Raw genomic sequence first — 20,907 nt, forward strand, 5'->3', positions numbered from 1 at the left:
ACATTTTGAAACAGAGACAACAAGGTTTACAATTTTGGATGCACCTGTAAGTATTGTTATTGCATGATCCATTAACTTCAAGTCTATTCATGATCTACCGTGTCATATCCTTTTTTCTGATGCAAACAAAAATTTGTTAATGAATATGTAATATTTAGTATGAAGTACATTGTTTATATGAATTACAATGTTCCTGCAGGGTCACAAAAGTTATGTACCTAACATGATCAGTGGTGCATCTCAGGCCGATATTGGAGTGTTGGTGAGTTTATCTATGATGTATGGCACTTTCTTTTTTAACTTGCAATAGGTGCTTCTTGACAAGCATTTGATGATATCTTTGTGTTTCTCCATGCCTTATCAATCAGGTAATTTCAGCTCGAAAGGGAGAATTTGAAACAGGATACGAGAGAGGTGGACAAACTCGTGAACATGTCCAGCTCGCAAAAACGTTGGGGGTGGCTAAATTGCTTGTTGTTGTCAATAAAATGGATGAGCCGACTGTGGAATGGTCAAAAGAAAGGTTCTCTCTCTCTCTCTCTCTCACGCACACGCACACACACACACACACACACGCACACGCACACACATGCACATATCTAGTGTTTGATTCTGAACTTCTGTCTACAATTTTAATGAGATTCATCACACTGGTTTGACACTAGGTATGATGAAATTGAGTCCAAAATGACACCATTTCTAAAACAATCAGGATACAATGTGAAAAAAGGTATGCTGGTACTTAGTTTTTCCTCGTTTTTGGGCCTGTATTCGATTCTGGGATGCTGCTATAAGTTAAAGTGTGTGAATTATGTTGCTTAACAGCTTTATACAACGATGAACATGATTGCAAATATTTAAAACATGTTTGTCATGTTTCACTAAGAAATTCTGGTTCTCATTTAGAGTGGTGACTGCTCATGTCTTGCTGCATGCTAGTGGAGGTGTATCGAAGATGGCTGAAGTGTTAGTAGCTTTTTTGGGAAAAAATGTTGACATGTTGGACATGGTTTGACATGTTAGATACGGTCAGGATGATGTTAAGGTTGGAAGTGGAAGGTAGCATGTTTTGTATTAAGAAGGAGGATCAAGTTTTGTGGGTGTTCGGTTTGTGCTGCATAGTTTTTTATTTCACCTGTTCCGTAGGCCATTTCTTTGGAGTAGGTTTGGGGAAGTTTCGTATATGAAAGTGGAAGTGCTAAAAGCCTCTTTACAAACAAGTTCTTATATATTTTCTCATTTTATCTTGTTTGATGGGTGGCATAAGTGAAATTCCTCTACTAAGTCTGTATCTTTTACCAGATGTCATTTTTCTACCAATATCTGGGTTGGTCGGTACAAATATGAAGACAAGAGTGGATAAAAAGATCTGCCCATGGTGGAATGGCCCATGCTTATTTGAAGCACTTGATGCTGTTGAAGTTCCTGAGCGAGACCCCAAAGGCCCTTTTAGGTAATCTGTGGCCTAACATTGTGTTGTATTGCTTCACTTTCTCTCTCAAATGTCAAATATAATAATTTTACTTAGTTTGTTCTAATAAGGGAGAATTTCTTATTGGCACAGGATGCCTATAATTGACAAATTCAAAGACATGGGAACTGTTGTTATGGGAAAAGTGGAATCTGGTACCGTTCGTGAGGGAGATTCCTTGTTGGTTATGCCAAATAAGGTAGTTTATATTTTGGATTTGTATTTGTGATAGTTTTTAAGTTACTCTGAGCCTTTGTTCTTTTTCATCGTCGTCTTCTGCTTTTCTCTCTCTTCTTTTTCTTTTTCATTGTCTTATCCCCTTTTATGGACTACTGCATATAATTTTGTAGGCTCAAGTAAAAGTTGTTGCTATATATATTGATGAGGATAAGGTCAAACGTGCTGGACCTGGTGAAAATTTAAGGATTAGATTATCTGGTGTTGAAGAAGACGACATATCAAGTGGGTTTGTCCTATCAAGTGTTGGTAAGCTTTTGTAAACTTTGAAAGATGTGATGCTTCAGAATACATTTGACAAGAAATTTTAGTGGGGAAAAAAGCTGATCTAGGAAATATAATTTTACTAATAGTTTGAGTATATGTGCAAAGGTTTGTCTCAACTTTCATGGTGTTCATTTGTTGTTTTTGTCTTCCATGTGAAATTGAAAATGCTAGCGGTAGAGTAATGTGTCACGTGATGAGCTGTTATATACCAATAGTAATCTGCTAATGTGCTGCATTTCAATTCTTTTCAAGAAGTTAATTGATTTCGTTCTTCAATTTTATTGAGGCTTTTGGCATGATTACTCAAATTGAAGAGGCTAGGATAATATTGGTAATTGGTTACATTATAAATTATTTATTCTAGAATACTGAGAAAGGAGCTATTCCTGTCCACAAATGTCTAATAATTTTATTTAGTTTCTTTGCTTTTAGATTGTTTGCTTTGACCATATCCTGTTGCACATTTGCTAATTAGCATGTCTGTGTGGTTTTTCTCTTTCTTTCAGCAAATTCAATACCAGCTGTTACTGAGTTTGTTGCTCAATTGGCAATCCTTGAATTGCTGGACAATGTATTTATTCGCTTTCTCTCTGTCTTTGCATTTGAATACTAGCAAAGTTTCCAAGAGCTTATGTATGTTATATAATGTCCAGGCTATTTTTACTGCGGGGTATAAGGCTGTTTTGCATATCCACTCTGTTGTTGAAGAATGTGAGATTATTGAGCTCTTACATCAAATTGATCCAAAAACAAGGAAGCCTATGAAAAAGAAGGTCCTCTTTGTGAAGAACGGGGCTAATGTTGTGTGCCGAATTCAGGTGCATTTATGTCTTTGTAAAATTGGATAGATGTTTGTAATATTATCATATTTATACTTGGGCTTCCAAGGACTTTGAAGGTAACTGCCCAACAATCTTGGGTTATGATTGTTGAGTATTAATAGAGAGGGATTAATTTGTTAATTTTAGTCTAATTGCATTACATTTTCAATCTATTTTAATCTTAATCTGATTTGGATAGTTTTTTTCTTTTCTTTTTTACAGGTTAATAGCATGATATGCATTGAGAAGTTCTCTGATTTTCCACAGCTTGGGAGATTTACTCTTCGCAGTGAAGGTAATATTTAAGAATGCTGTCTTGTGTCGCAAACTGGTATCAACATATGTTGAAACCCTTTTCGTTTATCGTGCAGGGAAAACTGTTGCAGTGGGGAAGGTTACTGCCCTGTAAGTTTGTGACAATTTTGACTTAAGGTAAAAGATATTTTAACTGCATACTGCTTTATTATTTTTGTTTCTCTTGTCAAGCTTCTTTTGATTTTAATGGTCAACGTTGTTGATTTTAGATGTTCTCTGTGTTTCACTATCATGTGTGTGTGTGCTAGTTCTTTTGGGTAAAATATGCTACTTATAATGTCTGTGATTTTTTTCAAAAATGCTCATAACATTTACTTTCATTCAATTTTGCCCCTAATATTTTTGATACGTGTCAAAATTACTCTTGGCTAACACCATCTAAAATGTTGACAAAATTGAAAACATCGAGGGATAGCTTTGACACAAATCGAAAACGGTAAAAAGAAAATTGAATGAAATTAAACATTAGAGGTATTTTTGAAAAAAATTGCAAACGTTAAGGACAAAAGGTATACTTTATCCTAATTCTTTTCTTAATTTAGTTTGACACTTGCATTCCATGTTTCCAACAGATCTTTGTCACTGTGTGAGCAGGACATAATTTGTGCAAAGACAAATGCTGTGGCAGCAGTGAGGCATCAAGTTTGAAATATAATACTCATTTGGGTATTTCTTTTGATTTATTTGGGTACTGAGTTCTAGAAGAGTTCTATGTTGGTGCTGTTTTGCTTGTGTATTCTTCTTATGTGGCCTTGCAAGGCCTTTAGCTGCTTTGTTATTTTGAAATTGATCCACCGATTAGCTGTGGAAATCTGATATTATCAATTCTCTATGCTGTGACCTGTATATTTTAGAGACATGTTTTTGAAAACATTATTGAGATATAGTTGTTTTTTCTTCAGATATGCTGGGGAACTTACGATTATAAATTGGTGGATCTAAAATAAGTAAAATTTACACACATTTAGCCTAAAAGTTGGTTTTTTCCCTTGCTTGGTGGAACACGAGATGTGAAATATTGAGTAATTTAGAGATTTTACGAACTTTTTGAAAACCAAATTGGTTATCGAATCAGTAAATTAGGAGTTTAATAGTTTGAAAGTTTAACTAAAGTTGAACGCATATAATAAAATATATGTATCTTTTAAAAAATTAGTTGTTTTATTTTAGAATAATTGGTTTATTATTTTTTCTGGTTTGTTGACAACCAGTTTTTACTATAAATTAGACCAATTTAGTGGTTGGCTTTTTATTAACCGGATTGAATTAGCCAATTTGATTTGGTTTTTAGAACCATGAACTTTACTTGAGCCTTTTTTGTGAAACAATTTCTATACTAATTACTAATAGACTTTTGTATTTGTGTTGTTATAAATTCCAACTGTTTCTTCACTCAACGATTAGATGTGCTTCACAACACATTTCAGATATGTTGTTCTAAGAATATTCCATCACTATAAACCTTAAATTTTTTTTTTATTTAAATAAGTTAAAAACAAAAAAAAAAAAATAAAGGCTAGAAATTACTTAAATAGGAGGCAGTTTGGTTTTTTCTTGTGACTAAAGCAGTTGCTTTAGCGATACAATTTGTAACACTATTCACATTTTTCTGAATTAAAAGAATAGAGATTTTTCAATTCCAATTTCAATTCATAACTTTCTATATATGTTTTGCCAAATTCCATTCCGGAATATCATTACAAGCATTTTTTGGTTTACCAAGAAAAGGGTTTCTAAACAGTTTGTTTTACAAATAACCTCATGAAATCCACTATTCCAAACTAGAAGTAAACCTCTCCAAATCACATACAATTCAGTAAAAAGAACACTGCACACTTCGACTTTTCCAATGTAACATTTCAACCAACATCCATCAGAATTGTGAACGATACAACCAAAACCAGCATAGCCAAAAGGAGCAAAACAACTAGCATCACAATTCAATTTAACAGAATGAAACCCAATGTAAACAAAGTGAAGGAGGAGACAAAAATTGATGCATAGCAAAAATGGTGTGGAACTCCCTTATTGAACTACAAATCAAACTCATCACTTTACTAGCACTCCAAGAGTCATCTGTATTAAATAAGTCATGATTCATACTCCTTCAAATCCACCAGATGGTCGAGAAGAAAAGAAAAACATATGCATCTTTGCACCTCTATAGAGCCAATCACGTAAATTTGAGTTATCTGAATATAGGCTTAAAAGATTCCAGACTTCTTTGGCACTACGACACTTCCGAAGACAATGAAGCATGGATTTAGAACCACTTTGACACGGATGACAAGTGCTAGATAAAGTTAAGCCATGATCCAATTGAAATTCTGCCGAAGGAATAGCATTATGAAGACTGACCCAAATCAAGAACTTGTACTTCTCAGGAATATGTAGTCACCATACCCACAACCAATTATCACATTCATTCCAATCAAACTTTCTTTTGGCTATCCAACTGTATCCACTCCTAGTTGAGTAGAGTGTAGAAGATGTCACACTCCATGACCAACCCGAACTCTCCCCATCATTCAAATTTGGATTATAAGCATTCAAACGATGTCTGACATCTTCTGGAATGTTAGAGAAAACATCATGGAGATTCTATTGGCTATCTTTTCAAATGTCTCTAATAGTTAAATCTGAGTAAGATATATGAACAAAATAGAAATCTTAAGCAATTGGACCCTCAATACCCTACTTGTCAAACAAAAAAATTTGATCAAGTGATCCAACACATCAAGAGAAAGCATCTTTAAGAGTACCAAAAGCCTTTGAAATACTCTTCCAAACATGAGAAGTATTACAAGAAAAAAGGCCATCTAAAATTTCTTCATTTCTCAAATACTTCGTTATCAATAGAGCAACCCAAAGTTTGCCCTGACAATGAAAAAGTTGCCATACCAATTTACCAAGTAAAGATATATTAGCACACGTAAAATCTTTAACACTCAAGTCACCAAATTTTTTTGAAGTGACTACGATCCTCTAATTAATTATTAAAACTAAAATTAAAATTACAATTTTGAGTAATAGATCAATAAACTTTAAGTTGATAATATTAAGGTTGTTTCAACTAAAATTTGCGGAGTATCTTTTAATGATCGCAGCTTACGAGTTATGACTTATGACACAAGTTTGTGTTCCCACTTCTCAGGACTTAAGTAACACTAACACCTCCTTTCAGGCCATGTTACATGCAGAAGTGGCTATTGTTATAAAATTTGATCCTATAAATAAATATTTTGAAATGATATTTTCAAAAAATAATTTATTGAAAAAGTGAAAAACTCGAACAATATTTAATATTAACTATTTTTTCCCCATATCTTTTCCAATATTGTTGTTTTTTTTTATCTCGTCCTGTTTGGTGTTTCCATTGTAACTTTCTACGATTATTATTTTTTTAAAAAAAGTCCTTGTAATTTTCTAAATTGTAAACTGAGAATTAGATTCTACTAACAGTGGTTATCAAAAACCATATACAACAAATTTTACATCGAGATTCTTAATTGCCTTAATCCATCTAAATAATACATAAATAAGTGCATGCTTTTGAATCAACAGAAATCTAACCAAATAACTAACACATTGACAGGCCTAATAAAAGGGTTTCACTAATATTGAAAATCATAAGGACGAATGAAACTTGCATAGTTCTAGTATTCCTTTATCTGCAAGCTCAAGCCACTCCTCTTGGAAGATCTGCAAAACTTTCGGACAAAGATTTGATTTGACATGCTTATTGGTTCACCACAAGTTTGATATCTGGGTTCCTCATGGTGTTGAGCCACATGTCACCCATGATGTTTGATGAAATGCTCCACAGAGAATCTTGTCCTTTGATCAATGCATTATTCTTGATTTTCTTCCCTGCCTTTCCCAATCCATATTCCACCAGCCATTGCATTGCAGTTAGTCTTTGCTTCTGTCCGTCCCATGCATAATTCTTTACACCACTCCTAACCTTGAAGCCCCCAACATCCATGTTAGTTACCTTAAACTTTTGCTCCTCACCATCTTCATGATCATAATTATATTCATTCCTCTTTGTGTCTGCAGTTGCATGAACTAGTACCATCATAGGACCCCCAACCGCCTCATAGCGCCTTTTTGGATCCCTCAATTGGACAACAAATATCAGTGTGATATGTGATGCTTCTTTGTAAGAACTTGCACTGGTTTCATTGTAGCTTTGATCTTTGACCCAGTCCTCAAGTGAAATAGCAGAACTCAACAGATCTTTGTCATTGTTTTCTTCCTTTGAGGTGGTCACAGAAACATCAAATGGAGCTTCTTCCTCGGCCATATCGGCTTGAATTTTCAGCGCCTCAATCGCCATGGACTCAATCTTCTGCATTGTGAATGCAAGGATTTGCTCTGCAGTGAGTGGATTTTCATCTATATTCCAAAGCCCTGTTGAAATCCTTTCCTTCCTTCCTGAACTCATAGCATTCGCCATACTATTCAGGGCAGAAACTATGCGTGCAGCACTTGAACTCGCTCCTTCCTTGTTCCTACCTTGTATGATGGCAGAAGCAATGCCTTCAAAAGCAACCTGTTCTGCACTTTTGCCTATCATTTCATCTATTGGCATCAAGGAGAGAACTTCAGAGCTGAAATCTTCAATACCATTGGCAACCAGTTTCTGAAACAACTCTAACCCCATTGAGAATTGATGTGATTGCAACACAAAAGGCTTTGACATCTGCATTGCTAGCTTTGGAGTATCATTTCTGGCCACAACACTGTCCAAAGGATTCATGGATGCCAAGTAGCCCCCATCTTTTGTTTGAATCACACAACCCAAGCCCTTGCCAAGATGAGGAAGATAAACTTTGGATTCCTCCTTCTCAGAAGAATCTTCATTTCCATGTTCACGTGCATGCCCTTCAAGTTGGAAAGGTGGAATTTCAGATTGGTTTATTTTGTATCTTCTGGTCACTTTATCCTCAAGAATCTGAAGAAACTCTCTTGTCACTGTTTCTTCATCAGAATCCAATCTTTGTGAGTCTGTATCCCTTGCTTTTATCAAGTTGATATCCTCCCCTATCATGGTCTCAAGAGCCTTTAACTGCTGTGCAATCGAATCAAGCTCGGTTAATCTAGTGAGGTGCAATTGGTCATGTACTATCTCCTTGACCACCTCACTTGAAGCTGATTTCACTTCCACAGACCTCTCAGATTCTTCTCCATCACCTTTTTTCTGCTTTTGAACCTCAACACCTTTATCAACGATATCAAAATCCAGAAGATGGAAATCATCTACCTTCTCCTTGCCATCATCAAGTTTTTGGACAGAAGCTGAGGAATCCTGGACCGAAATTGTGTCATCAAGACTCAAATCATGCAATCCATGAAAATCCCCTATTGACCTTATATCTGAAGGAGTCCAAGCATCATTTCTGCTTGTTATTCTTGCACTAGGAACACTGAAGGATCTCTTGGATTGTTTGCGAAACGAAGATGCCAGGCTTATGAACCTGCTGGACTTGGAATTCAAGTTCTCGTCCTGATTGTAAATTGCAATCCCTGCACCATCTTTCTCCATGATTTGGAAACCGAATTTCAGAACCAGCTCACCTCCTTTTGCCTTGCCACACAAGGAAAAGCTTGTCTCCCATTGCCGAACCCGGGTGCCTTGCCAGCTTTTCTCAATGGATTCTTGAACCAACCGGCTCAAGTCCACCGAGGTTCTTCCAAAGTTAAGCTCTTTAGCATCAACCGCAACAAGGTATATATAAAATGGCCTCGGCTCGAACTTAAGCTGCTTTCCACTGCCATGGTTGCAATAAACATGGCACCTGATGAAAAGAGTCTCTTCAAAATCTGCAGCTCCTTGAACAACCCTTGATGGCATTGTTTGGACAGCACCATCTTTTGTTTCCTTCTTTCTAACACAGACAGAAAGCCTTAGTCCATTCATTGATGAAGGAAGGTTTTGAGCAGTTACAACTTCAACAGAAAACAAACAACTTAGTTTCTGCATTGTAATGTGAGAAAGAGCCCTCATAGGCTTCCAGCTCCAAATCCCTCTCTTCTCAACCAAATTCTCTGTTTGTTGTGGCTTTGAGGGGGGTGCCTTGTTATCCTCTCGCTTCGGCCTTGATCTCCACGGCGACAAGGACAACCTGCGTGTGCGAGGTTTGTTACTGCTTTGGATATCAATTTTAGCACTGGCATTGTCATCTTCAACAGATTTGACAGGAGGAGGAGCTGAATCTCTTGGCAAAGCAAGGGAAGCTGTTCTTCTAGCTGTGTGTGATTGGTAAAGGGATTTGCTTAGAGCCTCTAACTCTTCAAGAAGCCTAGCATTGGAATTTCTTTTGGGAGAGTAAGAATAATTACCAGTTTCCATATCTCTAGTGAATGAAGAACAAGAAGAAGTTGTTTGTTGTTGCAACAAAATCTTGATATGATGAATGACAAAAGTGTTTGGAACTGGAAGAGGAAGAAAGAAGTTAGTTAAATTGAGGTGGGAAAAGACTAAGCTATTTAATGCAGAGGAAAATACTCAAGTTGCTGGTTCTTTCTGAACCAAGAAAATTCTGATGGAATATGTTTGTGGTGGATTAAACATGAACGATGGCATTGCATTGTACCTTGTGGAGCAAGAACATACAAAAATTGAAAATTAGGTGTAACTGTGTAGGTGGTCCCAACAAATTGAATGCTGATTGCTTTTCCCTTTGTTAGAAGTAAATGTTAACTGCCATATGTGACAATCTTATACTACCTAGGTGGGGGAAACGTGTAATGACAAACAACATTCAAAGATATCAATATGAAAAAGGCTTCTTAATGTACCATTCTGCGCCATTTAGAATAAAGAACAGTCATAGAATGACTTATTTTTCTTGTATTCATTATGTATTTCTGATTCTCTTAATCATAAGATGACTTGTGAGAATGGAATGATGAGTATATAACGAGTATTAAAAAAAATGAGTCATATAAACATTTCTTGTCTCGTCATTGAGTTTGACACTTTTTATTTTTTATATTAGATTGAAAATAGTGTTTTTTTGGATTATGAACTGTTGGGATGTTAAAAGATCAGACTCTCTAATTTCTGGGAGGTACAGAAATATAAAAATCGAACATTCCAATTTTCTGAAATTAGACTGTCTAATATTTTGTTTCAAAAAAATTAAAAAATTTGAAGTACAAATATCAGATTCACTTTTGATTTGTTGACTTTCCACAATTTTAAAAACGCAAACAATTATAATGTTTGAGTTTATGATTCATCTCACTTCCATGCAAAAAAAAAAAATAGCCTGAATTTGATAAAGTTGGAAATGATCGGGTGACGTGGCACAAGTAGAGGAGGCTGCCACCCTATACTTGTTCCATACTTATAGGCAAATATAGCTGTTGAAATGATTAACTTAATTATGTAGAGTAGTTATATAATTCAAAGTTAATTATGTTCAAATTATGCACATAACTGTGCTCATTATTTCTCTTTGATCTTTTAGTTTTCTCAATGATTAGCCTAGAAATATATATAATCTAGGAAAAAGTGTTTAGATTTAAGCTAGATTTAGGTTAGAGCTGCAGCTAAAAATCTTCTTCCATCAATGTCAAGTTTCATTGAGAAGTTGCCAACATAATGGTTGGATTAATTAAGTTGCTACAAGTGATTTGCATGGTCACGGTGCAACCATGTATATAAGCAAGTAACCATTTGTTACCAAAGAAGTCATCATAGGATGTTTTTAAAGAGAAATTCTTTCACAATTAAGAACCAAGAGTGTAGTGTGGCCCATAATGTATTAACGTGTACACTTAAATGTTGGCCTCACAAGAGTATGCATAGTGTGTTTTCTGGACCTTAAAGAGGTAATAAATGAGGATGAAGATTGGAAAAGTATGAAGTCTTTTTCCTTTGTTATCTGGCTTACCTTTCTTTTTTTTTTTTTTGGTCCGCCTAGTGTTTGGAGTTTTAGATCCAAACTCAATTCAAATTGTGCATCTGGCTCCCGTGGATGAGTCTTCCAATGAGAATAGTTGTATAGACTAAAGGTCCGTTTGAGAAGTTTCAAAAGTAACTTTTTGAACTTTTGACTTATAAAAAGTATTAGTATTAATGTATGGTATAATTTTCAAAACCAAATTGCAGCTTTCTAAGAAGTTATTTAAGAGCTTATAGAGAAGTTAAAAAAAAAGACTTCTCTCATAATACTGCTACCTTTTATCACATTTTTATAAAATAAGCACTTTTAAAACTAAAAATCTAAACACAAAATAACTTATAAGTTACTTTTGATATAGTCATTTATTGTTTAAGTTATTTTTCCAAAAGTAGCTTAATTAAAATGGACAGCCTTAAACTCGAGACCCGTTTAAGCGAATTCGAGGTGTTTACCATTCACACCAATTCTATTATTGGTTTACCTACTTTTATTATAGAGTGCAATTTAGTTGATGAAGGGTACAATTTAATTATTGTAATTTAATAAAAAAATCAACATTTTAAGAATTTATTATGTAGGTTTGGAAGAGCATGTCAAGGCCATTATTCTATCTTTATACATTTTATTCTTTAGTTTCGTGTTTAAATTTGAAATTAATCTAGACAAAGTCAAACTCTAATTATCTTTACGTGTACTATGCTTGTGGGTAGATTATGTACTTTCGGCTTCAAGTTCAAACAGTTTACCAATCACTTTTCATTACATCCTGAACTCAACATGCTACTCATATATGTGCATTAAGTTCAGTTTATTCTTCAATATTTTTCTGTTCAAATGTGAATATAATGAAAATAACAATCTGCCTCTTAATTATTTTTATAAAAGAGCTGGTGTGTTTAATGAAAAAGAAGAATAAGGAGTAAATTGTCATTTTTCAATCGATAAGATGTGAGTAGTCTAAATTGAAAAAGAATAAAAGCCGAAAAGAGATTTTACTTAATAAATGTTGAAAAAACTCAATAAAGATTTAAATAAGAATATGTCTAACCGTAGAAGTACCAAAAATAATTTTTTCACAACCTGTGCGATTAAATAGACAATACCAAAGATACTCCAAATAACAAATATAATGGCAGAATTTAAATAATCAGACATCAGAATTTTAACATGGAAAAACTCCCCCAAAAAGAGGGACAAAAAATTCATAGAACCTAGTGTAGTAAAAATTTCCACTATCAAAATAATGGGTACATAAACAGTCTTTCTAGTAGTATTAGAGCATCTCAACAATCAACAAAATACATCATCAAAATTGATGGAATCAATATAAATCTTCCACAAAGTGGATATCTCAAATCAGACAAAAGAGAAGGCAATACAACTAACAAGTTATATCCTAATGTTCATCTCTACACCAATAATAACATACTAAAATTTCATAAGAAATGGAGCAAATTTACGGGTTCAATCGCATAAAAAATGACTTGCCCTTTTCCCCCAAATTTTCTTCTTCTCCCTCGATGTCGAAGCAGGGCTTCGTTTTTCTTTTCATTCAAAAAGAGAATCTTCTTTCTCTCTCATGGCGTTTGCCACTTTCTTTATTTACTTATTTATTTTGTTTTAAGTTGTGTGGGCCCTACTTAAGATTGGGGACCCACCAATAAATATTTTCCTCATCAATTCAAGTGGGGTAGGCTGCTCCACCAAGCCCGTCTTCTCTTTGCAGGAATTAAACTTCACTACAGGTAAACTATTAGTCATCATATCTGAACCATTATTATCAGTATGGATCTTCTCAAGTTCATATGACTCATCTCAAGCGCTTGACGTATCCAATGATACCTCACCTCTATGTGCTTCAATCTGGAATGAAACATCGGATTCTTGCTGCGATGGATAGCACTCTGACTGTCATAGAATAACACAAACTTCTCTTGATTGATGCCTAACTCTTATAGAAACTTCTTCATCCACAAGAGTTCCTTAGAAGCTTCAACAACAGCAATGTATTCTGCCTCTGTAGTAGACAAAGCAACACATTTTTGAAGTCAAGATTGGCATGACACAACTTCCCCTACAAAAGTCATCATATAACTAGAAGTAGACTTTCTTGAATCAAGATCTCCAGCCATATCCGCATCTGTGTAACCATCCAACACAAGTTGGTCACCCCCAAAGTATAAACAAACTCTGGAAGTACCATTAAGGTATCTGAGAATCCACTTCACTGCTTGTCAGTGTTTCTTGTCAGGATTAGAGAGAAACCGACTAACAACTCCAACGGCATGAGCAATATCCGGCTTGATGCAAACCATAGTATACATCAAACTGCCAACTGCAAATGCATATGGAATCTTCTTCATTTTTGCTTTTTCTTCCTCACTTGTAGGACATTGCCGTGAACTCGGCTTGAAATGACTAGCAAGTGGAGTACTAACAGGTTTGGAATTACTCATGGTAAACCTTTCTAAAACCTTCTCAATGTACTTCTGCTGTGACAACCACAGTTTTTCATTCTTCCTGTCACGAGTGATACTCATGCCAAGAATTTTCTTTGCAAGACCTAGATCTTTCATAGCAAAAGATATGTTCAAGTCTTTCTTAAGACTTTCAATCTTCTTAGTGTCATGACCAACAATCAACATGTCATCAACATAAAGCAAGAGAATTATAAAATCACCATCAGAGAATTTCTTAACATACACACAATGATCAGAAGAAGTCTTACTATACCTATGACCTTCCATGAAGGAATTAAAGTTCGTGTACCACTGTCTTGGCGCTTGCTTCAGCCCATATAAGTTCTTCTTCAACTTGTATACAAAATGCTCCTTTTCTTTAACCTCAAAACTCTTTGGTTGCTCCATATAAATTTCTTTATCTATGTCACCGTGAAGGAATGCAGTCTTCACATCAAGCTGCTCAACCTCTAAATTCAAGCTAGCCACTAATCCAAGCATAACTCGAATAGAGGATATCTTCACAACTAGAGAGAAAATCTCCTCAAAATTAATACCTTTCTTTTGCTCAAAACCTTTCACAACCAATCAAGCTTTGTACCTTAGCCGTAAGACATTTTCATCCGCTTTCAGTTTGAACACCCATTTATTCTTGAATGCTCTCTTACCTTTCCGTAGCATCACCAATTCAAACGTATAATTCTCATGCAAGGATTTCATTTCTTCTTGCATGGCCTTCAACCAATCTTCTTTATGCTCATTAGACATAGCTTCCTGGAAGCTCTCTGCCTTCCCAATCTCAGTGTTCATCACATATTCATGAGGAGAGTATTTTTGAGAAGGATGACGCTCTCTAGTAGATCTTCTCAATTCAGGCTCAACTGGTAGTTCAGATGGGACTTCAACATCTGGTGGAACTTCTACATCTGGCACCTTAGATTGAGGTGTAGGTTCATCATGAAAATCATCACCATCATGATCAACTTATACATCTCCCCCATCAACAGGTCTAGTTGAAGGACCAGGTTCATCATCAGCAAAACGTCTAACAGTTATTGTTGACTTATCTGTCTTCTCAAGGTCTTCAATACTTTGGTCTTCAAGAAAAATCACATCTCGACTTCTAATTATCTTCTTGTTCACCGGGTCCCATAATCTGTAACCAAAGTCTTCGTAACCATAACCCATGAAGATACACTGCTTTGACTTTTCATCAAGTTTAGACCTTTCATCTCTTGGAATTTGAACAAAAGACCTACAGCCAAACACTCGCAAATGACTATAGGAGACATCTTTCTCTCTCTAAACTTTCTCTGGAACATCACTATTTAGTGGAGTTAAAGGACAAAGGTTGATCAAATCTATCGCAGTCCTCATTGCTTCACCCAAAAGGATTTAGGCAACTTTGCATGAGAAAGCATACACCTGACTCTATCATTGCCCAAAACAATTTAGGCAACTTTCTTTATTTATTGATATGATTCCGATGAGTTGGAACATCAAAAAGGAAAATAATTGGATGGGCACCTTTGTCTTTCCACATGGTGTGTCAAAAGTGAACCTGATTTTTGAACTTCGTGAACCAAGAATGGTATGAACCATAACAATGCACTGAGAATTTAGAAGAGTATCAGAGAATACTAAGAGAAGAAGAGAACACTAATATCAATATTAGAGAAAGAATTTTACAATGACTCGCATATCAAGTAACTACAGTATGCTACCAAATATATAGTACTAAGTTATAACAAACTTCGAAAACTAACTTTGCACACACACCAATTAAGTGTAACAAACTTTCAAAAATTAAACTAGGACTCAAACTTCTTAATTTCAGCTCTATCATCAATATCCTCCCTCAAAATGAGATTTGGTCTATGGACAACTCTCAATTTGCACCTCAATCTTTCGAAAGCACAGTTGAAAATGGCTTAGTCAAAGCATCAGCAATTTGCTCATTCCCAACGATATGCACCACTTGAAGTGCTTGCTACTTGAATTTGTCCCTGATGGATTGGATATCAATTTGAAAATTTTTGGTCTTGTCATGCAAAATTGGATTTGCTGTTAGAAGAACGGTGCTAAGATTGTCACAAAATATTGTAGGGAGGTTGCCAAAGCTACTTTTAATTCTGCTAGCATATTACTAAACCAAACAATTTCAGCTTCATAATTTGCTAAGCTCCTGAATTTAGCTTCTGGTAAGGATCTACTAATGGTGGTTTGCTTCCTATAAGACCAAGAAAGAAGATTAGTTCCAAGAAAAATGCAAAAGCCAGACACAGACCTTCGATCCTCAAGATCCGAAGACCAGTCTGAGTCTGAAAATCTATATAACTGAAATCTTAACACTTGTGAAAGATTAATCCATATTCTTTTGTCCCTTGAAGATATTGCAAAATTCGTTTCACTGCCTTCCAATGAGACAGCCTGGGATCATGCATATATTGGCTCACTTTACACACTGCAAAAGCTAAATCAAGGTGAGTTATAGTTGTATAATGAAGAGAGCCAACAACAGATCTATATAACTTGGGATCTTCAAAAGATTTTGAGCCACTACTAGTTAGTTGAAGTGATGAGAGCATAGGTGTTAGCATTGGTGCAACATCTTGCATGCCTACTTTTGAGAGAAGATCATTAATGTATTTAGTTTGTGTTAAATATAGATGACCACTACTTGTTCTCAACACTTCAATTCCAAGAAAATATCACAATTCACTTAAGTCTTTCAATGAAAAAATTTTATCAAAATTTTTTTTATCATCATATCAATCTCAATGGAATTATTTCCTGTAATTATTATATCATCAACATATCATAGGATAAAAATAATAGATTTAACACCACACTTAATACAGAGAGACATGCTAGATTTGGAACCTTGAAAACTAAAAGATTGAAGAGTGGTGCTCAATTTGAGAAACCACTCTCTTGGGACTTGTTTAAGTCCATAAAGAGACTTGTTCAACATGCAAATTTAACTATCTGAGTTAGTTTCAAATTCAATAGGTTGTGCTATAAAGATAGTCACATGCAAATTTCATTGAGAAAAGCATTGTTAAAGTCGAATTGTCTTACCACCCAATCTCTAGAGAGCAATGCTAAGTATTAACCTCATAGTAGCTGGCCTAATCACAGGACTAAATACCTAATCAAAATCAAAACCTACACTTTGATAAAAGTCTTGTTCCACCAATCTTGCTTTGAACTTCTGAATCTTACCATTTGGCAATTTCTTGACAGCAAACACTCACTTGCAACCTATGATTTTAACATCTTTTGGTGGTTGCACCAATGGTCAAATCTGATTCCTCATCAAAGCCCTATATTCTTCCTCCATTGCCTATTTTTAATGAGGGATAGTAAGAGCTACAACTGCTGTGTTAGATAATTCTAGCTCAATTTTATTGTCTGACTTAGTTGTAATTAGAGCTTTTGGCTTAATTATGCCAGGCTTTGCTCTAATAACCATAGGATGTTAATTTTTTGGTAAGGGATTAGTAGAAGTAGGGGGAGGGGGAGTTGTGTTTCAATTCTATAATTTGGAATAGAATTTGGAGACACTGAGCTAGATGTGGCCTCAGAAGATATGTTAGTAGTGTTAATATTGGAATGAAGAGGTATGAGGCAGTGTGTGAGGCTTCATTAAAATTAATTGTAGGGTGAGGGCTATTTGAGACTAAACTTCTATTAATAAAAGGCATAGAGTTAGTAAAAGAGGGGTAGGTGACATATTCATGAACATTTTGTTGAGATATTTGAGAGTTAGCATTAGTGCAAAGTTTAGGAACATTCTAATAAAAAAACAACAATTGATAAATGGTGTCATCTGTGATGGCTTGGGAAAAGTCATGGCTATGGTGGCTAAGAGTGATAAACCTGTAATAACATGACACGTGGTGGTTTGACTCTCACGAGAAAATTTGGAAAAATAGTAACTTTCATAATCAGGACGGTAATTGTTAGATGTGGGTAATCGGTTTTTTCTTGTCTTTTTTGTTTTTGGCTTTTAGCTAACAAGCTGGTCCTTACTGAAACAGATCGGGTTTCAACCCGAAATGAGAAAACTTACCTAATCCCAACCCATTTCTCTACTGAACTATCATGGATATGCTCCACCTTCTTTGTCGGACTTTCCTCTACACTTGCTACAAGAATATATCTGGCCATTTCATCCCGCCACCGCTGATGCACCTGGATCCAACATAGTCCGCCTCAGCAGAAGGTGCTGCTGCACGTATCTATGCTACTTGTCGCCACCGCTTGATTTCTGGTGCACACTCGAGTTTTTTGGCTTTGTTGGTATTTTTGACCGCTACTGCGCTGACGAGGTGCTCAAGCCTCCTTGCTGCAACCCTCGAGCTTTATTTGCAGCGCTTGGTATTCTCTTCAAATGAAAAGCTTTGCTGTCTCCATCATTCATATGCTTCACGTGCTTGATGTCCTTGAAGAACGGAGATGCTGCTGCTAAAGTGATTAAGCCCACAAGATTCAATACCGAAACCACGTGGCCTTCTTTCACCGCACTGATTTTCTCTAACAATATCTACCGCACATCTCGTCTATTTCCGATGGTTGCTGGCCACGCCCTCAATCACCGACAGGCCATTCCACTAAATGACATTTATATCCCTTGGCACATCACTTATTTACACTATTAGCCATGCGGTAACGAACCACGATTTACCGTAGTTAGCAAATTAATACAAGGCTTAAGGACAATATACCACACTCCAGCTGTCAGTTCTTCATTCGTTGGTCAACCTATAGCTACCATTAGCCACCGAAACCATAGCCACCAGAGACACCACCTTGATAAATCACCATTAGAAGATGTAATAAGTAAAGAAAATAAAGTAGTAAAGAAGAAAATATGTTCATCAAAAAGCACATTTCTGAATATATAAAATTTTCCAAAAGGGGATAAGCACTTATATCCCTTGTAATTTTGTTCATAATCGATAAAAATGCATTGATGTGATCTGTAATTGAATTTATTGTTGTTATATGGTCTCAAGTGTGGATAACAGAAACTACCAAAGACCTTCAAATAATTATAATCTGGAGGTTGTTTAAACAAAATCTCAAACGATGACTTGCCATCCAAGATAGTTGTAGGCAGTCTATTAATTAGAAAAGCTGAAGTTAAAATAGCCTCATCCCAGTAAATTAAGGGCATTTTAGTAGTAGAGAGCATAACTAGAGACTAAAGCCATTTTTGCGAGGTGGCGATGCTTCCTCTTAGCGCTGCCATTCTGTTCATGAACATATGGGCAAGAGAATCTATACTCTATGCTATATTGTTGTAAAAAAGATGTAAAAGCATTTGATACGTATTTCTTTTTATTATCTACAAGTATTTCATAGTATATCTTGTAAAGTTCTTAATTTATGCTTTATATTGCACAAAAGCATGAAAAACTTTAGATTTGTTAACCAAAAGGGAAAGGCAAGTATATCTTGAATATGCATCAATAAAAATGACATAGTAGCTATAGCCTAGATGTGAAATCATTGGAGAAGGCCCTAAACATCACTATATACTAGCTATAATGGTTTCTCATATATAGTAGTGGAAGGAGAAAAAAAATAATTTGTGCATTTTGGCACATGCACAGTTATCACAAATTGAAGGAATGCTAGTATTATTAGATTCTGAAACTGAAAACATTTATTTAAGACAACTTTTACAATAGTTGAATTACCATGACCTAAATATTTATGCCAAGTCTGAAAATCATCAATAGAGACAAAATATAGAATGGGAGAAAAAGAAACAGATTCTGGTCTAGATACCGTAAAGGATCAAAAACGGAAGAAGGTATGGCCATGTATGCTAAGGGATTATGAAAAGAGGGTGGTGGTGGTGGGGGTGTAGACTGGATAGTAGATGTATTGGATGATGATGATGCTCAGAAGAGAATGATGATGAAGAAGGTGAAAAACGAGAAGCTTGAGAGGGAGGTGGTTGATCTTGATTAAAGCATTGGAAACAGCTTCATGCAATATGTCTCAAACGTCCACATACCTGGCATTGAGGATGAGAATTACTAAAAAAATGATCCTCTACCTCGTGAGAATATTCCTCCACGTCCTATATGGCCACCAAATCCTCTTCTAGAAAAATTTGTAGAGAGTAAAACAGCCTGTGCCACATGAGCTTGAGAAAGAAAATTATCTAATTTGCGAAATTTCTCCAACATATCATCTTGAGAGAGGATAGAATTTTCTACTTCATGCAAAGAATATGATCATCTTCGTTTAGACCTTCTAAGAGAGCCTCAATGTGTTCCTCAGCTGTAAGAGGACTATCCAAAGTTGCCAAAGAATTCACAATCTTCTTTATCTTCGAAACATAATCAGATGCAGAGGTAATTTGCTTCTTGGTGAGTTTTAATTAAGATTTCAATTGCTTGATCTGATATTTGGTTGATTTGGAGAAGTAATCTTCAATCTTGTCCCATATATTATGAGCATATGTGCAACCAACCATCTTACTCGTTAGAAACAAGAGACTAAATTGGAGAAAGAATTTGTGTATTATTGAGTGTATTCAAGTTGTCTGAAATGATACAATATAAAACTGCCGCTATCTGAAGGAAGCGAAGACAGAACTGCCGCTGTTTGAAGGGAGTGCAAAAGGAACTGCCACAAAAAATGTTGACGGAAATGGCATATAAAAACACAGACAGAATTGGCGGAAGAGTGGCCGACGGCCAAAAAACTGTTGAAAAGATGGCAAATTGTCGGAAAACTGCTGAAAAAGTTACAGTGTAAAGAAATGGTAAATTATCGAAAGGTGATGGAAACATATGCTTTCTCTTTGAGAATAAGTAAGTAGTGAATGAGCTAATCAGTGAGGTGAAAAAATATTAAAGTATTGACAAAAGAGAAAGAAAAAAAAAATACGGTGATTTCAACCCAAGAAAAACAACCTATCCTCCTCAAGGAGGATACCATGGCTCTGATACTATGTTAGAAACAAGAGACTAATCTGGAGAAAGGATTTATGTAGTATTGAGTGTATTCAAGTTATTTGGAATGATACAATATAAAAGGGTATTTATAGGTACTAAGAGAATCGTAATAATAAAGACTTAATATTCTATAATAAATATTCAAATATACTAAATAATTCTAATGAATGCTAATTGATCCTATTATATTCTAACATTACTCTTGAAAGACTCATCCATTGAAGGAAGTAACCAAGAGATGATGTTATAATCCTCTTGTCTCAATCTTCTGTAAATTGTTGAAAGATCTTCATCATTTTAAAACTGTAATAAAACTTTTTCTAGATCTAGATGATCTTAAAGATCTTGTCCAAAGATAGCTGCTAATGCTTGTTGCTGCTAGGTCTTATGATTCTTTTCATTGAATTTGTTTCCAATTAGATTATCAAAAGAACATAGGTT

The 20,907-nt window shown here is 35.3% G+C and overlaps 2 protein-coding genes across 2 annotated transcripts in view; one reads left to right on the top strand and one right to left on the bottom strand.

Moving 5' to 3' along the window:
* The window catches only part of LOC107644228 (eukaryotic peptide chain release factor GTP-binding subunit), a gene marked incomplete at its 5' end in the record, with an annotated part of 7,860 nt that extends 3,846 nt beyond the window's left edge, over positions 1-4,014 (top strand). The window contains 12 exon segments of the mRNA XM_016348038.2: positions 1-46; positions 200-262; positions 369-523; positions 666-730; positions 1,303-1,453; positions 1,565-1,670; positions 1,822-1,957; positions 2,482-2,546; positions 2,629-2,793; positions 3,019-3,091; positions 3,168-3,228; positions 3,684-4,014. The exon segment at positions 1-46 is cut by the window's left edge and continues 26 nt beyond it. Coding sequence (XP_016203524.1) covers positions 1-46; positions 200-262; positions 369-523; positions 666-730; positions 1,303-1,453; positions 1,565-1,670; positions 1,822-1,957; positions 2,482-2,546; positions 2,629-2,793; positions 3,019-3,091; positions 3,168-3,205 — 1,063 coding nt within the window.
* On the bottom strand, positions 6,851-9,466 carry LOC107644229 (protein PLASTID MOVEMENT IMPAIRED 1-like). Its single transcript, XM_016348039.2, has one exon. The coding sequence runs from the start codon at positions 9,464-9,466 to the stop codon at positions 6,851-6,853; it is 2,616 nt and encodes an 871-aa protein (XP_016203525.1).

This window comes from Arachis ipaensis, chromosome B05 (assembly GCF_000816755.2).
Source record: "Arachis ipaensis cultivar K30076 chromosome B05, Araip1.1, whole genome shotgun sequence".
NCBI lineage: Eukaryota > Viridiplantae > Streptophyta > Magnoliopsida > Fabales > Fabaceae > Arachis > Arachis ipaensis.

Bases quoted from the DNA above. Each gene is read 5' to 3' on its own strand.
- LOC107644229 (XM_016348039.2), bottom strand. From the start codon at position 9,466: ATGGAAACTGGTAATTATTCTTACTCTCCCAAAAGAAATTCCAATGCT.